This window comes from Mauremys reevesii, linkage group 7, assembly GCF_016161935.1.
Source record: "Mauremys reevesii isolate NIE-2019 linkage group 7, ASM1616193v1, whole genome shotgun sequence".
Classification (NCBI taxonomy): domain Eukaryota; kingdom Metazoa; phylum Chordata; order Testudines; family Geoemydidae; genus Mauremys; species Mauremys reevesii.
Genome location: NC_052629.1, coordinates 94941978 through 94965878, shown reverse-complemented (window position 1 = coordinate 94965878; position 23901 = coordinate 94941978). Strand labels below are relative to the sequence as shown.

The 23901-nt window shown below is 53.0% G+C and overlaps 2 protein-coding genes across 6 annotated transcripts in view; both read left to right on the top strand.

The window, feature by feature from the left end:
* Positions 1-2386, top strand: part of LOC120409277 (sororin-B-like) — a 32933-nt gene extending 30547 nt beyond the window's left edge. For all 5 annotated transcript variants that reach the window (XM_039547047.1, XM_039547046.1, XM_039547044.1 and 2 more), the window contains 4 exons: positions 758-796; positions 1226-1264; positions 1549-2037; positions 2210-2386. In XM_039547047.1, the coding sequence (XP_039402981.1) occupies positions 758-796; positions 1226-1264; positions 1549-2037; positions 2210-2290 (648 nt within the window). In that variant the 3' untranslated portion in view covers positions 2291-2386. The remainder of the gene's footprint in view (positions 1-757; positions 797-1225; positions 1265-1548; positions 2038-2209) is intronic.
* Positions 2387-14310: 11924 nt separating this feature from the next.
* On the top strand, positions 14311-23892 carry LOC120369056. Its single transcript, XM_039481946.1, has 6 exons — positions 14311-15654; positions 16863-16900; positions 18970-19098; positions 20122-20188; positions 20840-20947; positions 21762-23892. The coding sequence occupies exons 1-6, from the start codon at positions 14311-14313 to the stop codon at positions 22677-22679; spliced, it is 2604 nt and encodes an 867-aa protein (XP_039337880.1). The 3' UTR covers positions 22680-23892.
* Positions 23893-23901: the final 9 nt, after the last annotated feature.

Below are 23901 nucleotides of genomic sequence, written 5' to 3'. Positions count from 1 at the left end.
TCTCAGAAATTTACCCGTCTCAGGCATCTGCAAGGTCTTTGCCGCACACATTTTACCAGCATTACACTCTTGTGCCCTCTTCCAGGACTGATGCACTTTTTGGTGGTGCTGTCCTTCAAGTAGTACTGAATCCACTTCCTCGCATTGGGGCCTCATTTTGAGATGTCTCCCTGTGGGGGAGCCACTACCTGCTCTCCTTCTCCTTGGCCTCAGTCTCTTTCTTGGGACTTTTGTGATTGAGAAGGAACTTGAGTGGCCTCAGGTCCGCCCCTCCTTATATACCCTCAGATCTGGCATAAGGGTCTCTGGGGTGCAAGCGTGGAGCTATGGGCACAAATCTCTGGTCAAGAATCTGCGTGTGTCCTAATGTGGAGCATCCCTAGGGGGAGACATCTTGAAGAATTCAAGTTACTATAACAGGTAAGTAACTCCTCAGTCTTTTTGATAAAGAGCTCAGTCAGTTTAGTTTCTATCCCACTGTAAGGCATCTTCTCCTCCTCCTCCTCCATTTTTGTGGAGGATGTGACTTAGAATAATAAATATCAGAATTGGAAGGGTCCTCAGGAGGTCATCTAGTCCAACCCCTTGCTCAGAGCAGGTCCAGCCCCCAGACAGATTTTTGCCTCAGTTCCCTGAGTGGCCCCCTCAAGGATTGAACTCACAACCCTGGGTTTAGCAGGCCAATGCTCAAACCACTGAGCTATCCCTCCCTTGTTTGGCTGATGTAAGTTGCATTAATTTCCCTTTTGCCTTGCAGCCTGCTGTTGCTTTGACTGAAGCAGAAGAAATCCCATGCGTAAGTTATTGTAACCTTGAAACATTTGTTTCAATGATTAATCCTTGATTCCTTAAGCTGGTGTGGAGTAAAATGAAAAGCCCCACTGGGGTGATGTGGCATAATTATATACCTGACAGCCGTCGAGCTACATTCCCTATATGTTGCTGAGCACATATCTCATCCCAGACACCCACTTCTGAGAGTTGAGTGTGTCAAGTTCTGAACTGAGACATCTGATGTTTGGGAAATGATCTGATTTTTATGAGTGTCCTAACAAGTAGCATTGCGTCTGGTATTTCTAAACACACCATAAATGTCCATGCTCTGTATCTGCATGTCTAGCCGCAGTGTTGTACAAATGTTTTGTCTTGCTGTGCACCCCTCCCCCTCCTTGTCCTCCCACAGCCTTTTGGCTACACACTAATTGAATTCATTTGTTCCTCCAAGGTGACTGGTACTGCTTGGACTCCACGGCGCAGCCCCAGGGTAAGTCTCTATGTTCTCCTCTGAGTTTTTCTAGTATATTGGATATCAGGGGAAGGATGGTCCTGGTGACTTAGGGCACTAGCTCAGACTTGGCAGACCTTGAACTTTGACAGACCTGCTTTAACTTAAAGTAAATATGGGCTGAGCTACTTCCTTTAGCCAGCCCTGAGACCAGAGTGATGATTGGCCCCACCAGTAGGGGTAGGGGGGAGGCTGGGAGTTCCATAGGTTAGCTGTATTGATGATGGAGAAAAAGGGATAAACTCCATCTCCTTTCCTTGCAGATCTCCCAGAAGGCAGGAAAGGAAAACTTCCCAGTGGAAAGCAGCGAGGCCAAAGGCTTTGGAAGCACTGATGCTAACCCAGTCTTAGCATCATCTCTCCCTGCCAATGCCTCAGGCCTGGTGGAGAAGGCTGCCCTGTCTACAGTTAGCATCAATGTATGTGACTCTCCTCCTCAGGATGAGAGGGATGTGCTGATGTCTAAGAAAGTGCGCCGATCCTACAGCCGCCTGGATGCCTCCCCCAGCTTGAACATGTCCACACCCACATTCGCCCATGGCCTGCAGAAGAAGTGCTCACTCTTTGGCTTTGAGAAGCTCCTAGTGCCTGATGCACTAGCAGATGTGTCTCCAGTGGGTAAGGTTTCCCCTGTCCAGGAGACTCCAGTGGAGCCCGATGCCTTGGGCTCCACTAAGGAATGGGACACAGACATTCCTGGCATCTCCTTCCCCAAAGAGAAACGGAAGAAGAGGAGGATCCCCCAGATAGATGTGAGTACTGCCTGCTTGGATGGGAGACCTCAAGGGAATTCTAGTATCGCTCTAGTTCAGGGATGGGGAAATCTTTGCAGCAGGGACCCCTGCATTCTGTTAGCTGCTCTGTATCAATCAGCTTGTGCTTGTTATAATTACAGTTTTTTTGTTTTTACTTCCTCTGCTCTAGAAATCTGAACTGGATGAGTGGGCTGCTCAAATGAATGCACAGTTTGAAGAAGCAGAGCAGTTTGATCTTTTTGTGGAATGAAGCCTCTCCCCCATAATCTGCATTATTCTTTTGTACATAGAGCTGATGTGTTGTTTTTTCAGTCTAAAAATTAATAAAATAGTTCTCTGTCTGTCTCTCTCTTTAGAAGTCTGCTCTATAGATTCTGGTATATATTGCTTACTAGGGCTGTCAAGCAATTAAAAAAATTAATTGCTCAATTAAACAATAATAGAATTCCCTGTGTTTAAATGTCTGGCTGTTTTCTACATTTTCAGATGTATTGATTTCAATTACAACACAGAATACAAAGTGTATTGAAATTACAAAAGTAGAATTATGTACAAAAATAACTGCCTTCAGAAATAAAACAATGTAAAACTTTAGAGCCTACAAGTCCACTCAGTCCTTCAGCTAAGCAAAGGTGGTGATGCTGCTGGTTACAAAAATGTAGAAAAACATTTAAAAATCTTTAATAAATTTTAGGGCTGTCAAGCAATTAATCACTATTAATAGTGCAATTAATTGCACTATTAACAATAAAATACAATTTTAAATATTTTTGGATGTTTACTACATATTCAAATATATTTCAATTACAACACAGAATACAAAGTGTACAGTGTTCTCTTTATATTTATTTTTTTATTAAAAATATTTGCACTGTAAAAAACGAAAAATTATTTTTCAGTTCACTCCGTACACAATGTAAAACTTTAGCGCCCACAAGTCCACTCAGTCCTACTTCTTGGTCAGACAATCACTCAGACACAAGGTTGGTTACATTTTGCAGGAGATAATGCTGCCTGCTTCTTGTTTACAATGTTACCTGAAAGTGAGAACAGGTGATCGCATGGCACTATTGTAGCCAGCATTGCAAGATAGTTATGTGCCAGATGTGCTAAAGATTCCTATGTCCATTTATGCTTCAATCACCATTCCAGAGAACATGCTTCTATGCTGATGATGGGTTCTGCTTGATAACAATCCAAAGCAGTGCAGACCGACCATGTTCATTTTCATCATCTGAGTCAGATGCCACCAGCAGAAGGTTGATTTTCTTTTTTGGTGGTTTGGGTTCTGTAATTTCCACATCAGAGTGTTGCTCTTTTAAGACTTCTAAAAGCATGCTCCATATCTTGTCCCTCTCAGATTTTGGAAGGCTCTTCAGATTCTTAAACCTTGGGTCAAGCGCTGTAGCTATTTTTAGAAATCTCACATTGGTACCTTCTTTGAGTTTTGTCAAATCTGCTGTGAAAGTGTTCTTAAAACAAACATCTCCTGGGTCGTCATGCGAGACTGCTATAACATGAAATATATGCAGTAATCTGGCATGTAAATACCTAGCAACGCTGACTACAACAGTGCCATGTGAACACCTGTTCTCACTTTCAGGTGATACTGTAAACAAGGAGCAGGCAGCATTATCTCCTGTCAATGTAAACAAACTTGTTTGTCTTAGCGACTGGCTGAACGAGAAGTAGGACTGAGTGGACTTGTAGGCTGTACAGTTTTACAGTGTTTTGTTTTTGAGTGCCCTTATGTCACTAAAAAAAATAAATCTCCATTTGTAAGTTACACTTTCACCATAAAGAGATTGAACTTCATACTTAGTATTTTTCAATTCACCTCGTACATTTGTGCACTTTATACTTGTGTTGTAATTGAAATCAATATTGAAAAATTAGGAAAACATCCAAAAATATTTAATAAATTTCAATTGGTATTTTGTTTGTTTTAGTTATTCACGTATTAATACTGGAGTACGGCCATCGACTCAGTAAGGTAGCTAGAGATTAATGTTGGACTGGCCTCCTTCTTGCAGGTGGATAGAAGGAGATAAGGGGTATCTGCACATTGGAAAACATAATTCTCAATGAGAGTCACTGTATTATGTGGCACTCTGTGCATCTTGCATCTCTCCAGTAATTAATGTAACCTGTGTATTGGAACCTGCATTGGAACCTCCTACTGGAGCTCCTTGCAGTAGAGGTAGGAGCCCACTGTACCCCATTAAGGCAATTAATAGTGCCAAAATTATGGCATTTGTATAAACACCCCTACTCCCCTCCCTCTGAAATGGACTGGGTTTATTTTGAAAGGCAATGCTGCTTTTTTAGTTCATCCCTTTGTGAGACTCGGCAACACTCCACTACCCAGCAAGCTTGTCTCCCCGAAAAAGCCATTGCCTCGCACACCCTTGCCCAGGGCCAGGCTGCCCATCAGGAGGGTCCCCGCAGCTGCTGACACGCCCTTCAACCTCCTCCATGGCAGGGCCCTGGGAGGAGAATCGGCAACACCAACTGCAGTGCCAGCCTCGGCCTCACCCCCTGGCTGAAGCTGGGTAAGGAGCGAGGCGGGTGCATCAGAGACCCAGCCACTGCTCACTCGCATGGAGGCCACTTCTTGGTTTGTACCCAGTGCCTCCTTCCCCATTGGTTACACCTGTGACCAATAGGAGACTAATCACACTCTGTTTTAAGGCACATGCGCAAAGACAGTCATGCCAGTGTTTTCCTCCCGCCACCCAAGCATTTGGTTCGGCTGCTTACGGGCAGCCACCAGGTGGCAGCAGAGAGACAGCGGGTCAGGGGCTGGAGCTGCTCTATCGGGAGCGGTTCCCTGCCGTGCCTGGCACAGAGGCTGCTGTAACACGGAGTGACCTTGCACAGGGAGCGTCTCGGGTGCAGAGACGGGCCCACTCCTGTGAGTGCCACCACCAGCTCATCCCACCCCCTGAAATCTCAGTGTCCAGCTCCCCACCTGATCATGGGGGAGGCTGCAGGGACCCTGGCTGATTTTCCTTCCCCCCCCACCTTGGGCTTTCTCCAGCAGCGCAGGGAACCTCACATCCCCTGCAGCTATTCCTGCCCAGCCCCCTCCCCATGCTGCTTTTTTAACCCCTGGGTTCATTACAGCCACACATGTGCACAAAGCCTGTGTGAGTGGAATGCTTTGCACATGCACCCCAAACACACACACACAGTGCTGCTCCTGGCCGCAGCCACGCCACTGAACACTGCCCCATGGAAAGCCCCTGGCAGCACGAGGCCCTGGCGCTATGGAAAGATGGGGAGGTGGGGGAGGCTGGATCCCTGCCATTGGTAACAGCACGAGGCCTGTCGCTCCCACTTGCCCCTGGCACAGGACAGGAGGCCGGACTCCACATCAGAGTGACATGGGTGAAGCAGGCATCACTGATGCTTCAGCATAAGGGTGAGGTCCTGGCACGTGTTGCAATGCCGACATTCCCACAGAGCCAGCTGAGATTTTCCCTTGCCCAGCCCCTAGAGCCCCACAGGGCCAGAAGCCATGGTCCACCTCCCTGTGTGTGCAAAGCAGCTTGATTACATCACTGAACAAAAACGTTGGGGGTGGGGGGGAGAGGGAATGGACTGATGGCATGAAAGTCCTTCCATCACGGGGGGGGGGCTATCAGTGGTGAGGGATTTGGGGAGAGGCTGCTGCTACCAACTCACTGTCACTGGCCACCCCCCCAGCCCTAGTCCCCAACTGCTTGTTTAAGAACTGATTAAATCCCTGCCCCATCGATCCCTGCCCTGGGGAAGCCAATGGGGGCTGGCTTTAACCTTGCTGTATCTTTGCTGGGGGGCAGTGGGAATCACATGATATCGATTGCGGGGTGGGGTGTGGGGGGGCTGAATGTTGCACTTTGGCTCTGGCAATGGAGGCGGAATCCATGTGTAACCCGTCTGAGTTGGCAGCAACACGGGCTGGGTTCAGTATCCAGGGATTCCGTTGCAATAACACAATGCAAAACCAGCTCGAGCCCTCTCCCCCCCCAACCCAGTGACCTGGGACAATTACATACCACCCCCCTCCCCCCCGGGGGCCTCTAAGAGGCAATACTTCCCCTCTCGCAAGCACAGCAGCTGAGTGTAGCAAAATCCTTTTAATAAAGGAGAGAAATGATACGGCATTATGTTGGGGAAGCACCACAAACAGGATTTATCACACAAACCATAAGCAAAAGACCGACCCCCCCCAGGAAGTTTGGCAGTGTCCTTTTCCCCACAGGGTCTTAAGTGGCTTGAGCACTGGCCTGCTAAACCCAGGGTTGTGAGTTCAATCCTAGAGGGGGGTCATTTAGGGATCTCTGTGGGGATTGGTCCTGCTTTGAGCAGGGGTTGGACTAGATGACCTCCTGAGGTCCCTTCCAACTCTGATATTCTATGAACACAAAAATCACCCAAAGGCCCTAGTCAGTGCAGCCCCAGAGTTCAAAAGTTTATCGGCAGAGTTTTACCTCCCAGCCTGGCGGGGCGGGGGTGGTACAGCGGTGTTAAGGGGGTTCTGCTGCAGCCCTCACCACGAGCTCCTCCACCTGCCACTCCGCTCCATCAGCTGTCCCACAAGCCACTCCAGTTGTCCCGCAAACTGCTCCACTCCACAAACTGCTCAGCAACATAGCTTCAGCCCCCCACCCCCAGCACTCAGTGATTTCAGCTCTTTAGTGATTGCAGCTTGTAGTAGGGGAGCCTCAGTGCTGGTGCACCATTGGCCCAATGTGAATTCAGCTCAGCAGCCTGTAACTAGACTTTTAATGGAATTAAAATTAGCTCTGATATTCCACCATAGAGAGAGGAAGAGGTGCAATCAGCATTTCAGGCCTTCAAAAGGGGCCCATACTATCAGACAGAAATACCTGCCCTCAGCCTCTCTCAATTAACTAGGCTTTGGAAACCATGTCCCTTGTCTAGCGAGTGCTACTTAGTTGATGGCGAGTCTCTCTGTCATAAAACAGTTTCATTGTCCTTGATTCACATAATCAGGGCAACACCACTTTATTCCTCCTTCCCCAATAACAGAAACTGGGGATCTCACAGCAGCCAAAGTGACCATTTGGGCTGCTGTGGGTTCATGCTAGGCGGGGTGGGTGTGCCTGTGCAAACAAGATCAGCCCCTGAAGTTCTTTTCCACAACTCGCCGCAATTCACCACCAGATGTCAGGGTACAGCTCATCCTGACTCTGCTCAGACACTATCGCGATGGGGGACCAGAAAGCCTGGGAGTTTGAGCAGGAGGTGGGTGGAGACGGATCGTGGGCATGGGGAGCCCCCCAGCAGGCCAAGCCCCAAGAGCAAGGGGCAGTGCTGGCACCGGGTTGGGCGCAGCGACCTGGGAGGAGGAGGGAACCAACTGCGCCTGGATGGCTGGCACTGGGCCAGGGTGGGGGGGATCAGGTCTGGGGGTTAATTAGCCCTGGTGGCTCTGCAGAGGAAACGACCTAAAGCAAACGGAGTCCAGGCTGGCGGCTAGACCCTCGCACACAACCCGAACCCACGGGACCAGCTAGCGTCGGTTTCGGGTCGGCCTGGGTACGAGAAGTACCCAACGTGCTCAGGATCAGGTTCCGGTTGTCTAGTTGGGCTCATGTCAGGCTTTAAAATTAGCCCCGAGCAAACCTCTAATATGAGTAGCAATGTGTGTCTGCGTCTCCCCCTAGTATGAACCTGCCACATGCACCAGCAACATTAACTCTGGCATCTCCTGCCTTCGGAGTGCTTATCGCAATGCAGCCTTAAATACGGGGAGTTTAAAGAGATCACTAACAGCAGCACAAATTATCATCATCATTTCTTATCCATGTTCCAGTGCTGACTAGAGTCCTCAGCTGAGATTGGGGCCCTTGTTACCTGTTGCGTTACGTGCGGGCCGGATAAAGCACAACAACCAATATGATTGCAAGCTGAATCGTTTATTGTGTACAATGCATCATATTATATAGGCTTCTCCATATTAGCAAACGTCAGACACACCAACATCACATTGCTGCTGATTGGTTCTTTGTCCGATACACACGCTTTTCACATGCATGGCCCTTTGCTCACTGGTTCCCCATTTCCCATGCAATCCATCTGATTATGGTCTTGTTTATCACCTTGAAACCGATCCCAGCCAGGCCATCTGGCGCCTGCCTTCTCCTGGCTAGCTTTCTGCTTTCTCACAACAACTTTATCTAACCTCTCTGTCCGTGATGTCCGCTGCTGTAACTTTCCACCAAGGCAGCATAGGGATGATAAATCCCCACAGTTACCTATCAGCTCTGTGCTCTTGGGGAACCAGGGCACAGTACCCAGCCTGTCTGACTCAGGGCGCAGTTCTTGGGGAACCAGGGCACAGTACCCAGCCTGTCTGACTCAGAGCGCAGTTCTTGGGGAACCAGGGTGCAGTACCCAGCCTGTCTGACTCATGAAAGACCTTCCTCCCCTCCCCCGACTTGAACCAAAGCCGATCAGAAGAAAGACTTACAAAAAGTAATGGAAAGGCCATGGGAGACACACCTAAACCCTCCAGACAAAGGTCACAGGATTACGGAAACTCCCCGAGCCTCATTTGCATCGGTGATGGGACAGGGAAGCATCCCCATTAGCATACAGAATGGAGAACAGAGATTCCAAGGCAAGAACCGCACGGAACTCTGGGACCAGCAAAGCAGGGAAGCAGTGCATGATGGGGGATCTCTGCTCCTGATGTTAATGAACCCAGGTCTGCACACACCCAGCTCAGCAGTTATCAGACCAATGCTAGTAATAAATCCTTTATTGGGATCCAAACCAGCGAAGCTGCCTAATAGCATTGTGAGCTCCCTCCAAGGAACACCGCCCTGGCCAGGAATGAGCAGTTCCTATTGTCTAGCCTGAACAAAACAACTTTGGTATGCTCCCCCGAGCCAAGGCTTACGCACCAACAGCTCTAGTGTTCTCCCTTGAACCACTGTTCCTTCCCTACAAAACCCCCTACCCACATCAAGTAAGTGCTCTGATGCCTGGGTCCAAAATCTGCATCAGTTCCATTGGGACCTCATCTTCTCCTGACTGGTTGTACTGGGGGCTCTGCCTGTCTCCTGCGACCACACACCATCACCTGGGACTCCTGATGATTTCTTCACACGAGTGGAGAGAGCAGCGCTCTCTCCTCGTAGCCTTCTGGCCCTGACTTGTGTGATCAGTGATAGTTCTCTACACCTGACGTTTATAATCAAATTTAAGTTAGATTTAATATTATAACTGTTTTGCTTGCTTGGCTCCCCTATGGTTATTATCTGGCAATAAATAACTTTCATGGTTAAGCTGGTTGCTCCTCTCTCTCTCCCCCTCCCCTCGTGGGTGTTTTTTGGCTTCCTCATTCACTCTGCAGCAATGCACCTCATACCGAAGCTAAAGATCCCTGCAGCGCCCAAAAATCCTGTGCGGTTTGCTCATCAAGTGGGTTACTGCCAGAACAATTGTAACGTGAAAGTGGGGATAGGGACCTGCTGAACCTGGGGCATATGAGGGTGACAGCTTGGAAGTGCTGCTCGACCCAGCCTGCTGAGTCCAGGGGCATAGAAGGGGTCAGCTTGGGAGTGCTGATTAACCTGGTCCTCTCAGATGTGCTCTGTTAATGTGTGTGTGTGTGTTCGTCTGATTCTGGGGCTGGAAGAACCCGGCCCTGGGGAACCTAGGTCCTGCAGGATAGCTCCATTGGGAGAGAACGTGCAGAAGTAGAGCTCCGTCTGAGAACACAAGTGACACAAGCAGTTCATTGATAGAATTACAGAACCGTCCCCCAGAAGAGTAACCCTGATAAATGAGCGTGCCCCAAAGTAACGGGCAAATCTGGTAACACCCTATTGTGCTAGACGCCACACAGATACCCCCTGTAACCAAGACATCCCGCCACCATGCCAGGCGCTGCACAGACACACAGTTAGAGACAGTCCCTGCCCCAAAGAGGTCACAGTTTAAATAGACACCAAAGCACTATATGAGAAAGAAAGAATCAAACCATACCATAGATTCTCTAGGGATAGAAATTCCACCCTTGAACAAGAAGAGTACAGCAGTAGGACTATACCACCGACCACCTGAGCAGGATGGTGACAGTGGCTGTGAAATCCTGTACCCCAGATCAAAACAAGAGTAAGAGAACCAAGAAAACGCCACTATGGCTAAATAGCAGAGTAAGAGGCGGTTAGAGACAAAAAGGCATCCTTGAAAAATTGGAAGTCGAATCCCGGTGAGGAAAATAGAAAGGAACAAAAAACCTCTGGCAGGTGAAGTGTAAAAGTATAACAAGAGCAAGCCAAGAGAGAGTTTGAAACACTAGCTAAAGACACAAAAACTAACAGCAAAAAATGTTTCAGTACAGCAGAAGCAGCAAGCCTGCTAAACAATGAGTGGGGCCACCGGAGGATCAAAGTGCTGAAGGAGCACTCAAGGAAGACAAGGCTGTTGCAGAGAAGCTACGTGAATTTATTGCATCGGTCTTCACTGCAAAGCATGTGGGGGACATCCCCACACCCACGCCCTTTCTTTTAGGTGACAAATCTGAGGAACTCTCCTAGATTGAGATAGTTAAGGGTTAAGGTCTCTTTTACCTGTAAAGGGTTAACAAGCTCAGTAACCTGATGGACACCTGACCAGAGGACCAATCAAGGGACAAGATAATTTCAAATCTCTGTGGAGGGAAGTCTTTGTTTGTGTTCTTTGTTTGGGGGGTTGTTCTCTCTTTGGATCTGAGAGGGGCCAGACGTATATCCAGGCTCTCCAAGCTTCCTGAAGTATTCTCTTCTATTCAGTATAGTGAGTATTAGAAAGGCAGATTAGTCTTCTAATTAATTTCTGTATTTGCAAATGTGTGGTTGCTGGAGAAATCTCTTTATTTCTGTTTGCTGTTACTTTGATTATTCTGAGAAAGGAGTGGGGGGGGGAAGTCCCTCTTGGTTTATAAGTTAGACCCTGTAATATTTTTCATCCTGGTGTTACAGAGATAGTATTACTTTCTTTCTTTTAATAAAATCTTTTCTTTTTAGAACCTGATTGATTTCTTCCCTTGTTTGGAATCTCAGGGGAAGAGGAGGAGGGGGGAAAAGGGAATCCCTCTTTGTTTGATTCAAGGAGTTTGAATCAAGGTGATCTCTCCCGACGGCTAAGGAAGGGGGAGGTGGGGGAATGGGCTATTTCCTTTTGTGTTAAGATCCAAGGAGTTTGAATCTGTGTTCCCCAGGGAAAGTTTTGGGGGAACAGGGAGTGTGCTAGACACTGGAATTTCTAGCTGGTGGTAGCATAACCAGATCTAAACTAGGATTTAAGTTTAGAAGAGTCCATGCAGGTCCTCATCTTGTGGACGCTAAAGTTCAAAGTGGGGAATAAACCTAGGACAGAGGTGTCAGTAGAGGAGGCTTTGGAACAAACTGATAAACAGCAATTAAGTCACCAGGACTAGATGGTATCAGCCAAGGGTTCTGAAGGAACTCAAATGTGAAAACTGCAGCACTATTAACTGTGGTGTGTAACCTAGCACTGAAATCAGCCTCTGGACCAGATGACTGGAGTATAGCTTATGTAATGCCAATTTTTAAAGAAGGCTCCAGGGGTGATCCTGGTATTTACTGGCCAGTGAGCCTAACTCCAGTATCAGGCAAATTGGATAAAACTATAGTAAAGAACAGAATTTTCAGACACATTGATAAACACAGTATGTTGGGGAAGAGTCAACACAGCTTTGTAAGGGGAAATCATGCCTCGCCAATCTATTAGAATTCTTTGAGGATGTCAACAAGCACGTGGACAAGGGTTATTCAGTCAATATAGTATACCTGGACTTTCAGAAAGCCTTTGATCAAGTCCCTCACCAAAGGCTCTTAAGCAAACTAAACTGCCATGCGATAAGAGGGAAGGTCCTCTCATGGATCAGTAACTGATTAAAAAGACCAGGGTAGGAATAAAGGGTCAGTTTATTGGAGAGAAGAAAATAGTGGTGTCCCCCTGGGATCTGTACTGGGACTTTTGCAGTTCAACATATTCATAAATGATCTAGAAAAGGGGGTGAAGAGTTAGGTGGCATCATTTGCAAATGATCCATAATTACTGATGATAGTTAAGTCCAAAGCTGACTGTGAAGAGCTACAAGGGGATTCCAGGAAACTGGTTGACTGGGTGACAAAATGGCAGATGAAATTCAATGTTGGTAAGTGCAAAGTAAAGCACATTGGAAAACATAATCCCAATTTACATACAAAATGATGGGTCTAAATTAGCTGTTACCACTCAAGAAAGATCTTGGAGTCCTCGTGGAGAGTTCTCTGAAAACATCTGCTCAATGTGCTGCAGAGGTCAAAAAAGCGAACAGAATGTTAGGAACCACCAGGAACGGGATAGATAATAAGACAGTAAATACCACAATGTCACTACATAAATCCATGGTTCGGGCCCACCCCTTGAATACTGTTCTTGTTGCCCCATCTCAAAAAAGATGTATTAGAATTGGAAAAAGTACAGAGAAGGGCAACAAAAATCATTAGGGACATGGAACAGCTTCCATACGAAGAGAGATTAAAAAGACTGGGACTGTTCAGCTTAGAAAGAGATGACTAAGGGGTCATGACAGATCTATACAATCATGAAAGGGGCGGAGAAAGTGAATAGGGAAGTGTTACCAGAGCTAGCAGTCACTTGATGAAATTAACAAGCAGCAGGTTTAAAACAAACACAAGGCAGGACTTCTTCACACAACACACAGTCAGCCTGTGGAACTCCTTGCCAGAGGATGTTGTGAAGGCCAAAACTATAACAGGGTTTAAAACAGAATGAGATAACCTATTGAAGGTTGGGTCACTCAATGGCTATTAGCCAAGATGGTCAGGGACACAACTCCATGCTCCGGGGTCCCCCAAACCTGTGACTACCAGAAGCTGGGACTGGATGACAGGGACGGATCACACAAAATGGCCCTGTTCTGTTCATTCCCTCTGAAGCACCTGGCCACTGTCAGAGACAGGACACTGGGCTGGATGGACCATTGGTCTGACCCAGTATGGCCGTTCCTATGATGAAAGGAAGGAGACAAAGCTGAGGCACAGGGAGAGGAAGGGACATGCCCAAGGTCACACAGCACGTCAGTGGCAAAGCTGGGAATAGACCCCAGCTTGGCCTGACTCCCAGGCCAGTGCCTTACCTGTCAGACCACACTGCCTCAAGAAACACAAGCCCTTGTAAGCCAGCTTGGGTCAGTCCCAGTTCTGTGGTGCTTGTGTTAACCCAGGGACCTATGGGGTCTATACACGAGAGCAACATTCACTTACCTGAGGCTGGCACCGAGCTCTAGCCAAGTCCCAGAGGGAGAGCTGTACGCAGCCGGGACAGAGGGCTCTTCCCAGTACTGACCAGACCCAGGACACCGGAGCAGGGAAGGGCCTCAGCAGGGGCCTGGGACCTAGCAAAGAACTGGTTACAAGAAGGGCGAGGTTAGTTTGAGAGACAGCGGCCAAACGCGCTTTATATATCATGCCTGTGAGATAGTGAACCTCACCCCATGCAACCCTTGAATCCCAGTCCCCCTTCCCCCACTCCTCTCCCAGCGCTGCTGATAGAACCCAGGAGTCCGGGCTCCCAGCCCCACGCTGCTCTAACCCACCAGACAACAGTTCCATTTTGGCAGAGTCAGAGGGTACATTTTGGGACACAACGGCACATTATGGCCAAGATCAGGGCCCTGTTGTGCCAGGCGCTGCACAGATCCCCAACTGAGATGAGGGCTTCTATTTGTGCCAGGTGCTGCACAGACTCCCTGCCCAAAAGACAAGGGGTGGGAGAGGAAACTGAGGCACAGAAAGGGTAAGGAACCCGCCCGAGGTCACACAGGGGCTCAGTGGCAGACCTGGGAATAAAACCCAGGTGTCCTGACTGGTAGCCCAGTGCCCTAGCCACTGGGATTTGAATGCAGCAGGAATTCAGAACAGCTTTCCCAGTTACAGGGCCACGCACCTCGTATCTGGGATGCCAGCCCATGTCCCCGCCCACACCCAGAATGGCTATGCTGATGCGAGGCCATCCGCGGGCATGGGGGGGAGGTGTGGGGAGGTGGATGTGGCCAGCAACCCATCCTTCCTCCCCCTCCATCACACGCCCCAGCACCCATCGTATTGACACTTGCTGTTTCTGCTCTACTAAGCTGGCTGGTCTGCTTAAATAACCATGGGGAGGGGTTGGCGTCAGAGCCAGGCAGGAATTGCCGGTGCCGTGAGCAGCTCTTGGATGGTGCGCCCTGCTCTGAGGATGAGCGCCTCAGCCATCCGCAGGAAATCCTACAAGAAAGCCCAGGGGCAGGCAGGGCCCTTCTCCCCGGCGCACTGGGATGAGGCTGGTGGTGGCCAGGTGCATGCTGGGAAGCTGCAGGTGATGGAGAAGTTCTTCACCCCGCTGCAGCACTCCAAGGAGGGGAAGGTCTCAGAGCGGGAGCTGAGCCGGTGCCACCAGCAGTGGATGGAGGGGCGGATTGACCGCTTCTCCTCCTCCTCCTCCTCGGCTGCATCTTCCACCACCGCAGTCTCCTGGTCCTCTGAAGCCAGCCTGGAGAAGGAGGCCTTCTTGGTGGGCGGCCCCATGTCCCAGCCCCAACATTCCCAGTCATGTGTGGACATCTCCAGAGAAGCCAGGGCCTTGCGCTGGAGAGGGGAGGGGCCTGCCAGCCACAAGGCTGAGGAGCCCGTCTCCCTCCCCAGGCTGAAGAAGGGGCACAGCCAGAGCGTGGACCGGCTGTCCCGGCAGCAGGGTCCCCAGGAGGCCCAGTCTCCACCTCGTGCCCAGGCCGGTGGGGAGAGCCGGCTCTACAAAGCCAGCAGCTTGGAGAGGAGCTTGGTCTTCAATGAGCAGACCGAGATCTTGGCCCCAGGGCTGCACAAACGGGCAGGGGCCCTGGCACCCGGCAAAGGCATCCTCAAGAACGGGGCTGTTGCCAAGGGCGACGGGCTGCGCAAGGCCAAGTCCATCGAGACCTTCCCTGTGCGGGCAGGCGAGAGGGAGCCCCAGGGCCCGCCAACCCCCAGGGCCGAGGAGGAGCTGGAGCTGCTGCCGGAGCTAGGGGTCACCAAGAAGCACCACAGCACGGACCAGATAAAACTAGTAGAGGAGAAGCTGAGGTTCTCTGAGTTCCTCAACGAGATCACCAGGCAGGTCATGAGCCCCTCCAACCTCAGCTCCCTGGGCTGGAAGCCACCAGAGACTGCCAGTGCCAGCAAGGGCTCCGGCACCGACAGCTCTGAGTCCAAGAGCTCTGGCAGCAAAGCCAGTTCCCAGGGGTCCCTGGCTGAGAGCCGGGAGTGCCAGCGCCAGCAGGAGAAGGGCCCCCACGGCAGGAGGAGGGGTCCCCGGGGGGATCACACCAACCCAGCTCCCTCCAGGCACATGGACAATGTCAGCAGCCTGGAGCTGGGCGTGGCCCCCCAGACCAGGCCGGGCGGCGAGGAGCAGAGGAGGCCTGGGGAAGGCAGGCCGGGCCATGGGGAGGAGACCGAGGGCCACGAGCAGCCTCCTGCCCCCAGGAAGGTGGAGAAGGAGCGGGCCAGCCCCCACAAGGAGCAGCCAGAAGGGACAACACAACAAGACGGGGCCCACTGCAAGGTAGGTGGCAGTAGTCCCTCCAGCAGTACAGCCCCACCCAAATCCCTTCCTGACCTGCCCCCATCCCCCCGAGTCACCCAGGCCCTGCAGCCCCAACAGATCCCCCCTCCTGGGTCACCCGGGCCCTGCAGCCCCAACAGATCCCCCCCTCCAACTCCTCCTGGGTCACCCAGGCCCTGCAGCCCCAACAGATCCCCCCTCCCGGGTCACCTAGGCCCTGCAGCCCCAACAGATCACCCCTCCTGGGTCACCCAGGCCCTGAAGCCCCAACAGATCCCCCCTCTGAGCCATCCTGGGTCACCCAGGCCCTGCAGCCCCAACAGATTCCCCTCTCCTGACCCCTCCTGGGTCACCCAGGCCCTGCAGCCCCAATAGATCCTCCCTCTGACTCCTCCTGGGTCACCTAGGCCCTGCAGCCCCAATAGATCCCCCCCTCCCGACTCATCCCAGGCCCTGCTGCCCCAACAGTTCCCCCCTCCCGACCCCTCCAGGGTCACTCGGGCCCTGCAGCCCCAACAGATCCCTCCTCCGACTCCTCCCAGGCCCTACAGCCCTAACAGATTTCTGCCCCCCCCACCTCCTTCAGGTCATCTGGACCCTGCAGCACCAACAGGTTATCCCCCCCGGCCACCAGAATTACCCACACCCTGTGGCCCCAAAGAGATTCCCCCTAACCTCCCCAGGGTCATCCTACAGCCCCAACCAGGTCCTCCCAAAACCCCATCCCATCCCCCCATTCCCTGCACCCACCCGTGCCTGCAGCCCCAACCCCACGTCCTACCCCAGAAACACCTAGATCCTGTGCCCCCATCTCCTCCCAACCCTCTCTTTCAATCACCCAGCCAACTGCAGCCCCAACCCCCCCAGAACCATCAGCACCGCAAGGTCGTCCAGACAAAGGGCCAGATACAATTCACTCAGCAGCCTGTCACCTCCTCCCAGGGAGCTGGGGGTCTATCTCCAGCTCTGGCAGGGGAGTGGGGTCTAGTGGGTTAGAGGAGGGGGCTGGGAGTCAGGACATCTGGGTTCTATTCCCAACTCTCTGTCTGACCTTGGGGAGAAGTCCCTTCCCCTATGTGTGCCTCAGTTTCTCTCTGTGTTCAAGGGGGCTACGTAGACTCACCCACTCTGAGATCTTGTGCTGGGCATTGATGGGGTTTTACAAAGACTTGGTTGTTGCTGAAGTCTGTCTCCATCTGTCTATCCAGGAGCTGCAGCCGCAGGCAGCCGATATGGAGCCAGCTAAGTGAGTATTGACCACATATCTTGGAGCCTCCAGTCAAGATGCATGTTCCATTTAAGCTGCGTGTAAGAGACAGGAGGTCACTGTCCCGCTCTGCTCAGCACGGGCGAGGCCTTAGCTGGGTGTTGTGTCCAGGCTGGGCCCCGCACTGTATGAAAGAGGTGAACAAACTGGAGAGAGTCCGCAGGAGAGCAACAAAAACGATCCGAGGTTTAGAAAGCCTGACCCGTTGGGCATGTTCAGTCTAGGGAAGAGATGGCTGAGGGGGGACCTGGTAAGAGCCTTCAGTATGTTAATGGCTTGTACAGTGAAGCCGGAGCTCAGTTGTTCTGCAGCACACCAAGGAACCGGCTTCACTTGCAGCAAGGGAGATTTATATTAGCCGTTAGGACAAACATTCTAACCCTGAGAACAGTTAACATGGGAACAGGTTACCTAGGGAGATGGAGGAATCGCCACGATTGGAGGGTTTTGAGAACGGGTTGGACAAACATCTGTCAGGGATGCTCTGGGTTTACTTGGCCCTGCCTCGGTGCAGGGCACTGGACTAGATATCTCTCGAGTCCCTCCCAGCCCTACACTTCTGATTCTATGCCCAGTTCCTACATACCCCCATCCTTGTCCCTGTCCCTGTCCCTGTCCTGTCTTGGAAAGACCGACGGTAGCTTGAAGCCTCCTTTATACCGATACCTTAGTGTTAGCACAGTTTCAGGGTTGCTCAACCTCTGACTTACAGCTAGAGCACAGTGCGCTCTGGCCACCGGCCGAAGCTGCCTCCTGCGACAGCAGAGAACAGCCAGAGCGCAGCGCGCTCCAACCGCATCCCTGATCTGCCTCCCATGGCCCCGGGGGGCAGAGAACAGCCAGAGCACAGCGCGCTCCAATCACATCCCTGATCCACCTCCCATGGCCCCAGGGGGAGGGGCAGAGAACAGCCAGAGCACAGCGCGCTCCAATCACATCCCTGATCCGCCTCCCATGGCCCCGGGGGGAGGGGCAGAGAACAGCCAGAGCACAGCGCGCTCCAATCACATCCCTGATCCGCCTCCCATGGCCCCGGGGGGAGGGGCAGAGAACAGCCAGAGCGCAGCGCGCTCCAATCACATCCCTGATCCGCCTCCCATGGCCCCGGGGGGAGGGGCAGAGAACAGCCAGAGCGCAGCGCGCTCCAATCACATCCCTGATCCACCTCCCATGGCCCCGCGGGGCAGAGAACAGTCAGAGCACAGCGCGCTCCAACCGCATCCCTGATCTGCCTCCCATGGCCCCGGGGGGAGGGGCAGAGAACAGCCAGAGCACAGCGCGCTCCAATCACATCCCTGATCCGCCTCCCATGGCCCCGGGGGGAGGGGCAGAGAACAGCCAGAGCACAGCGCGCTCCAATCACATCCCTGATCCACCTCCCATGGCCCCGGGGGGCAGAGAACAGCCAGAGCGCAGCGCGCTCCAATCACATCCCTGATCCGCCTCCCATGGCCCCGGGGGGAGGGGCAGAGAACAGCCAGAGCGCAGCGCGCTCCAATCACATCCCTGATCCACCTCCCATGGCCCCGCGGGGCAGAGAACAGTCAGAGCGCAGCGCGCTCCAATCACATCCCTGATCCGCCTCCCACGGCCCCGGGGGGCAGAGAACAGCCAGAGCGCAGATCCACAACCCCTCTGCTGAAAACAGGACCAGTGCAGGGCCCTTATGCCAGCTCCTCCCCGGCTATAGGGAGGAATCCCAGGGGGCAGTCTCCACCCCACAGTGTACAAAGGGGCCTTAGTGCCCCAGAGGTGCGAGGGGAACTGCACTTGAATACATGGGGATGGGGTGTGCTCTAAGAGCCCCCTGCATCCTTGGAGTGGCTCTGCAGGGGGAGCGCCGATGGAGGGCTGTAGGCAGCTGGGCCCCTGGCCTGTGGGCAGAGGGGGGCATGCAGCTCAAAGATCCAACAGGGGAGCAGGCCAGCAGTTCTGGCCCAGATGGATCCTGGTCTTAACTCCAGTCACTCCAGCCAGGTCCAGGGCTCTGGTATGACAAGACCTCTGGGGCTCAGATCCCCCCCTGCCAGTGCTCTCTGTGACCCCAGGTTGCCCAGAGACCGAGGCGTGGAGCCGGCGGAAGGAGCAGGTGCAGGGGTCAAGTCTGGCCCTGCTGGGCAGCAGGATCTGCAGCAGACCTGGGAAGAGCTGGAGTTGCTGAAGGAGAAGTTCAGCAGGTGAGGGATCCTGAAGCCTCACCTTTGGATGGGTGGGGCCTCCTCACAGCCACTCCCCCAGGAGGTGGAGTCTATTGCAGCCCTACCCCCTCGGGGGTTGAGTCTGCTGTCATAGCCACACCCACTAGGAGGCAGAGTCTAGTATAGCCCTTCTCCCCTTGGGGGCAGAGCCTGCTCTCCAGTTCACTCGCATGGCGGTTGAGTCTGTTAGAGCCTCACCCCTCTTGGAGGCATCAAGTCTGTTCTCACAATGCTACCTCCTTGGAGAGAGGACCCTCCTCCACATGCACAACTAACCCGTGGGACTCCCTGCTGCAGGTACAAAGAGCTCTGATTGGTGGAGCTGGGTTACCAGTAGCACCTCCTGCCATTGCACTGGTCTGAGTCCCTCCCTTGCTTCTCCCTGAAGTTCAAGTTTCTTGTTTCCCTAGGCCCTTCTGGGCACGGTCCAATCCACATGGCATGGCTCCCCTTGGCCTTGGCTGCACTACCAGCAACACAGGAGCCTGTAAGAGACCAGCCCCCATTAACAATAATTATGTCTGTACTGAGAGAAGGTAGGAATGTATCCCACCGCCTCCACCAATCACTGAGTCACATGGGTTCTTAGTTTGTATGCTTCTCTGTCGAGCACTCAGCAAAACAGGGTCCTGAGATCGATCTTGCAAGCTAAGCAGAATTATGTCTCACTAATACTTGGATGGGGAACCTCCAAAGAAAATCCACAGTCCTGCAGAGGGTGGGGTGGAGACTCAGTATAGGGTGCTTTCCCCTCACAATCAGCACTGACCCCATACCCCAGCACAGTGCCACCCAAAGCGGGCTGCATCTCAGTGTTGGGCAAGAGATCATTATATAAACAGCTCCCATGCCCTCCCACCCAGAGGCGGCTGCATCTTAGCACTGGATGAGGAGTCCCTGTATGAACAGCTCCCACACTCCATCTCAGCACCAGGTGAAAGATTCCTGCATCTGTAGGGAGGTTTTCAAGACAGTCTCAATCTCTTGTCTGTTTCCCCCCAGGCTGCAGGAGGACTATTCCAACACCCAACGCACCAACCAGCTGCTGGAGGAGAAACTTCACCTCATTGTAAGGGCAGCTTTATTGCTGGTGGGGAGCAGCCCCAGATTTGGGCTTACAGACCCCCACATTGAAAGGGAGCAACTTCATGGTCAGATCCATGCACCCTGGAGACTCAGCTGTCCAGACAGGGAACAACCCACTACCTCATTCAATGTAGGCTCTTACTCTGGGCCCATCACCGTGGTCTCTGAGCCTTTAACAGCTGCTCTGTCCATATATTAAGCGCACCACGTAGCTACACTCCCAAGGGACGTGGTGGGTCCAATTTTTCCACCCCACAATCCCTTCCATAGTTCTGATGAGACATTAAGCCAAGTCTCTCTCCCCCGCTCCCCCCTTGGGGTAATCAGCTGCCCTGACAATTTGCACAGAGGTTTGGATATTAACCCGGGTATCCCAGCCAAAGCCCAAACCACTTCATGGCCCTAAATTGCTCCCTGCCTGGCAGTTTCAATCAGACACAGGATCATCCCACATGTCGTATCTTCAAATGCTGTCCAACGTCGTTGTGCAGATGTTAAACAGCTCCCATACCCCAACCCAGAGGTGGCTGCATCTCAGCGCTGGGGGACCAGGAGTCCTGACTCCCAGCCTCCCTCAAGCACTAGGCCATTCTTCCCCTGACCATCTCGTCTTGCTGTCTCCCTCCCCCCGCAGGCTCAGAGCATGGCAACTGAGAAACAAACCCTGAACCAGCGCATTACTGAGCTGCTCGAGAGGCTTATTAGTGCCCAGAACACCATCTGCACGCTGGAGAGACTCAACGTGAGCTCAGGGGTGGGGGAGGCGGCCGGCCTGGGGAGCACAGACTGGGGGAGCACGGGGAGGGTTCCTGGCAGTGGGGGTGGCATGTGGGCTGTGGGCAGGCCGATGTGGTGCTGGGAAGGAGTGGGAAATGCTTCGAGCTGTAGAGACAAAAATCCAGTAACGAGGAAATGTTGCTAGATTCCAGAGCCAGTGGCAGCCTCGCATTTTTAGAGCCAAACAGGTGAGGAATTAGTGCCATGTATCCCTGCAAAGCTGGGACTCAGCTTTCTAACAGCACAGAGAGACCAGGTCTAATCCCCACGATGTCAGAGATAAAGAGCCTCAATCTGCCCCAGCCCTAGCACTTTGCGACCCTTTCAAACGTCTGTGGCCTCAGGGAAATAAGCTCAGAGGTAATCAGAATGATATGACTGGGGGATCCAATAGCTTGACAACCCTCATGGCTGCACATAAAGGCCCTATGCTGCTGGAAAGCTGAAAATCTCAGCCTCCCATCAGGGCAAGTCTTGCATTATTAGCTTGAAGACTTGAGGAGATACTGCACCTTAAACAGCGACAGCTACAAGCTTTAGCAGTTTTTGAGGCTGCTAAACACACACCAGAGTTCCAGAGGGTAATCAGACTGACGGGATTGATAAATCCAAGAGCTCAACAACCGTAGAGCTTGAAACAAAGGCCTGACACCACTGAAAAGCTGAGGGTACCAAGCGTTCAGATATAGCACTTGCAGTTAAGGAGATATCAGGCTTTAAACCACCGCTGGTCCTGGCCATGCTGGGCTGGTGTGACATCCCCTCCCTCGTCCCCGCAGATCTCGACGCTGCTGTCAGAATCAGCAGGGAAGCACCATCACATGGAGAAGGCCAATTCCGCCGACAGCCTCTACTCCCTGCACATCTCCGACGTGGCGCCCCCTCCCGCCTTCATGGACAGTGCCTCCGACGCCCACACCACCACCCCCAGCCAGTCTGACTCGGCCACAGAGGCCAACAAGCCAGGCTGCAGCTCTGAGTCAGACACAGCCATGCCCAACGGAGACAGGACTCCGGTGCCCAACTACCACAGCCTCCCAGCCCCAGGGCAGCTGGAAAGCCACGGGAGAACCACGGCCTTCACGCCGTGGAAGCAGCAGCGCCCTGGGGAGCTGCTGGAGCACGTCAACTCGACAGAAAGTGAGTGCAGTGCGGAGGAAGGGGCCCAGGTCCATGCCCTCCCCATGCCACACTTCCTCTACCTGAGGCAGGAGGCGCTGGTGGCTCCCTCAGTGCCCACCCTGCCGCCCACTGATGCCCTGCGCCCTCCGTCCCCGCAGGGCCTGCTGCTTGGTGGGCGGCTGGAGCTAGTGCCGGTGCCAGAGCTCAGCAGCACCGACAGCTCCGATGGGGATGAGGCCTGGAGCCAGGGCCTAGGGGAGAAGGAGCCAGGGGTGTCTCTGGATTACCAGTCAGCTCAGAAGATCCTGGACAGCCTGCTGAGGCAGCACCAACACCTGGAGGAGCCGGCGAAGGCGAGTGGAGGGGGCTATCAGGACAGGAGCGAGATGGGCCAGGCCAAAGGGCACCAGCGCCGGATCCGCTACTACTGGGACTTCCAGAGCCCGGGCAAGGAGCAGCCCCTGCTGCACCAGCCCCAGCATGGAGGGGGGTCCCTTCTCCGGGCCAAGGGCGAGATGGTGTTGCAAAGGGAGCAGGAGTGTGGGGATGGGGTGATGGACTCCACGCTGCTGTAAGGGGGCCCATAGGCAGATGAGACCCCTGCCCCACAGCCACTTCACTGTCTACCCCCTGCTGCCCCCTACCACTTCACTGTCTACCCCTCACCACAGCAAGGAGCCCAGGGGATCAGGGTGCCCCACTGAGCATAGGGAACTGTAGTCTGGGTTTGCTACAGACTGCCTGGGGGACAGACAGAACCAGAGAGGGGTGAGGGGGACACGTTGACCAAGAGAGATCTGTAGGGAGAGGACAGACAGACAGGCCAGAGAAATGAGAGGAAACAGCTAGAGATAGAGACCCAGAGGGATGGGTTGGGGGATGGACAGACAGAACCAGAAATGGTGTGGGAAGGGGATGGGAACAGACAGACAGACCCAAATAGAAAGGAGTGGGACACAGATAGAGGAAAGTAGGAGGGATCCCACAGCTCCATGTGGGGCCAGAAGCACCAATCCTGGGCTGACCCCTATGGCTCCACCCCACCCTGCTGCTCTCCCCACCAGCCCCACCTGTATACATTTGCATTTACCTTGATAACTGTGATCTGATCCGCCACCACCTCCCCAACCCCCTGTACACAGGCGCCTGGACTGAGCCACCAGCATGATCCGACCCCTTTTAATTAACATTTCAGACACCGATGTTAAAGGAATAAACTCCTCAGGCCAACGGGTGTTTGATTTCAGCCTGCGGAGCTGGGCCAGCACATGCGGAAGAGTCACCCGGCGCTGAGATGAAGCTGTCTCCGGGGTGGGACACGGGGCTATTTATAGAGAGATTCCCTCAACTAGGGCTGAGATGCAGGTTCTATCCCCAGCTCTGGGAGGGGTGTGGAGTCTAGTGGGTTGGGGGGAGGCTGGGAGCCAGGAAGCCTGGGTTCCACTTGTCCATCTGAAAGAGGAGCTCTATCTATCTGCCAGTCTCCCTTCTCTAACCATCCAATGTCTCCCTTCCCAGAGCCAGGGATAGAACTCAGGAGTCCAGCCCCAACTCCCTGCTCTAGCCAACATGGTCCACTTCTTCCCCAGGGCCACATTTAGGACCCAGAGTCCTGACTCCCAGCATCCCCCCCCCGCAACCTGAACCCACAAGACCCCACACCCTTCTCAGAGCTGAATCTAGAACCCAGGAGCCCTGTCTCCTCTTGGGAAGCTCTCACCCCACCCATGCCCTTTCTAATGAGGGTGGGGAATGGAACCACCAACCACCCTTCCATCTGTTTCCTGATTCCCCTTT

What these genes read in the sequence shown, in the direction of transcription:
- LOC120369056 (XM_039481946.1), top strand. Translation starts at nt 14,311, where the DNA reads ATGAGCGCCTCAGCCATCCGCAGGAAATCCTACAAGAAAGCCCAGGGG. An exon ending in AAGACGGGGCCCACTGCAAG is followed by an intron (nt 15,655 to 16,862) that starts GTAGGTGGCAGT and finishes CTGTCTATCCAG; the next exon opens with GAGCTGCAGCCGCAGGCAGC. An exon ending in AGGAGAAACTTCACCTCATT is followed by an intron (nt 20,189 to 20,839) that starts GTAAGGGCAGCT and finishes CTCCCCCCGCAG; the next exon opens with GCTCAGAGCATGGCAACTGA.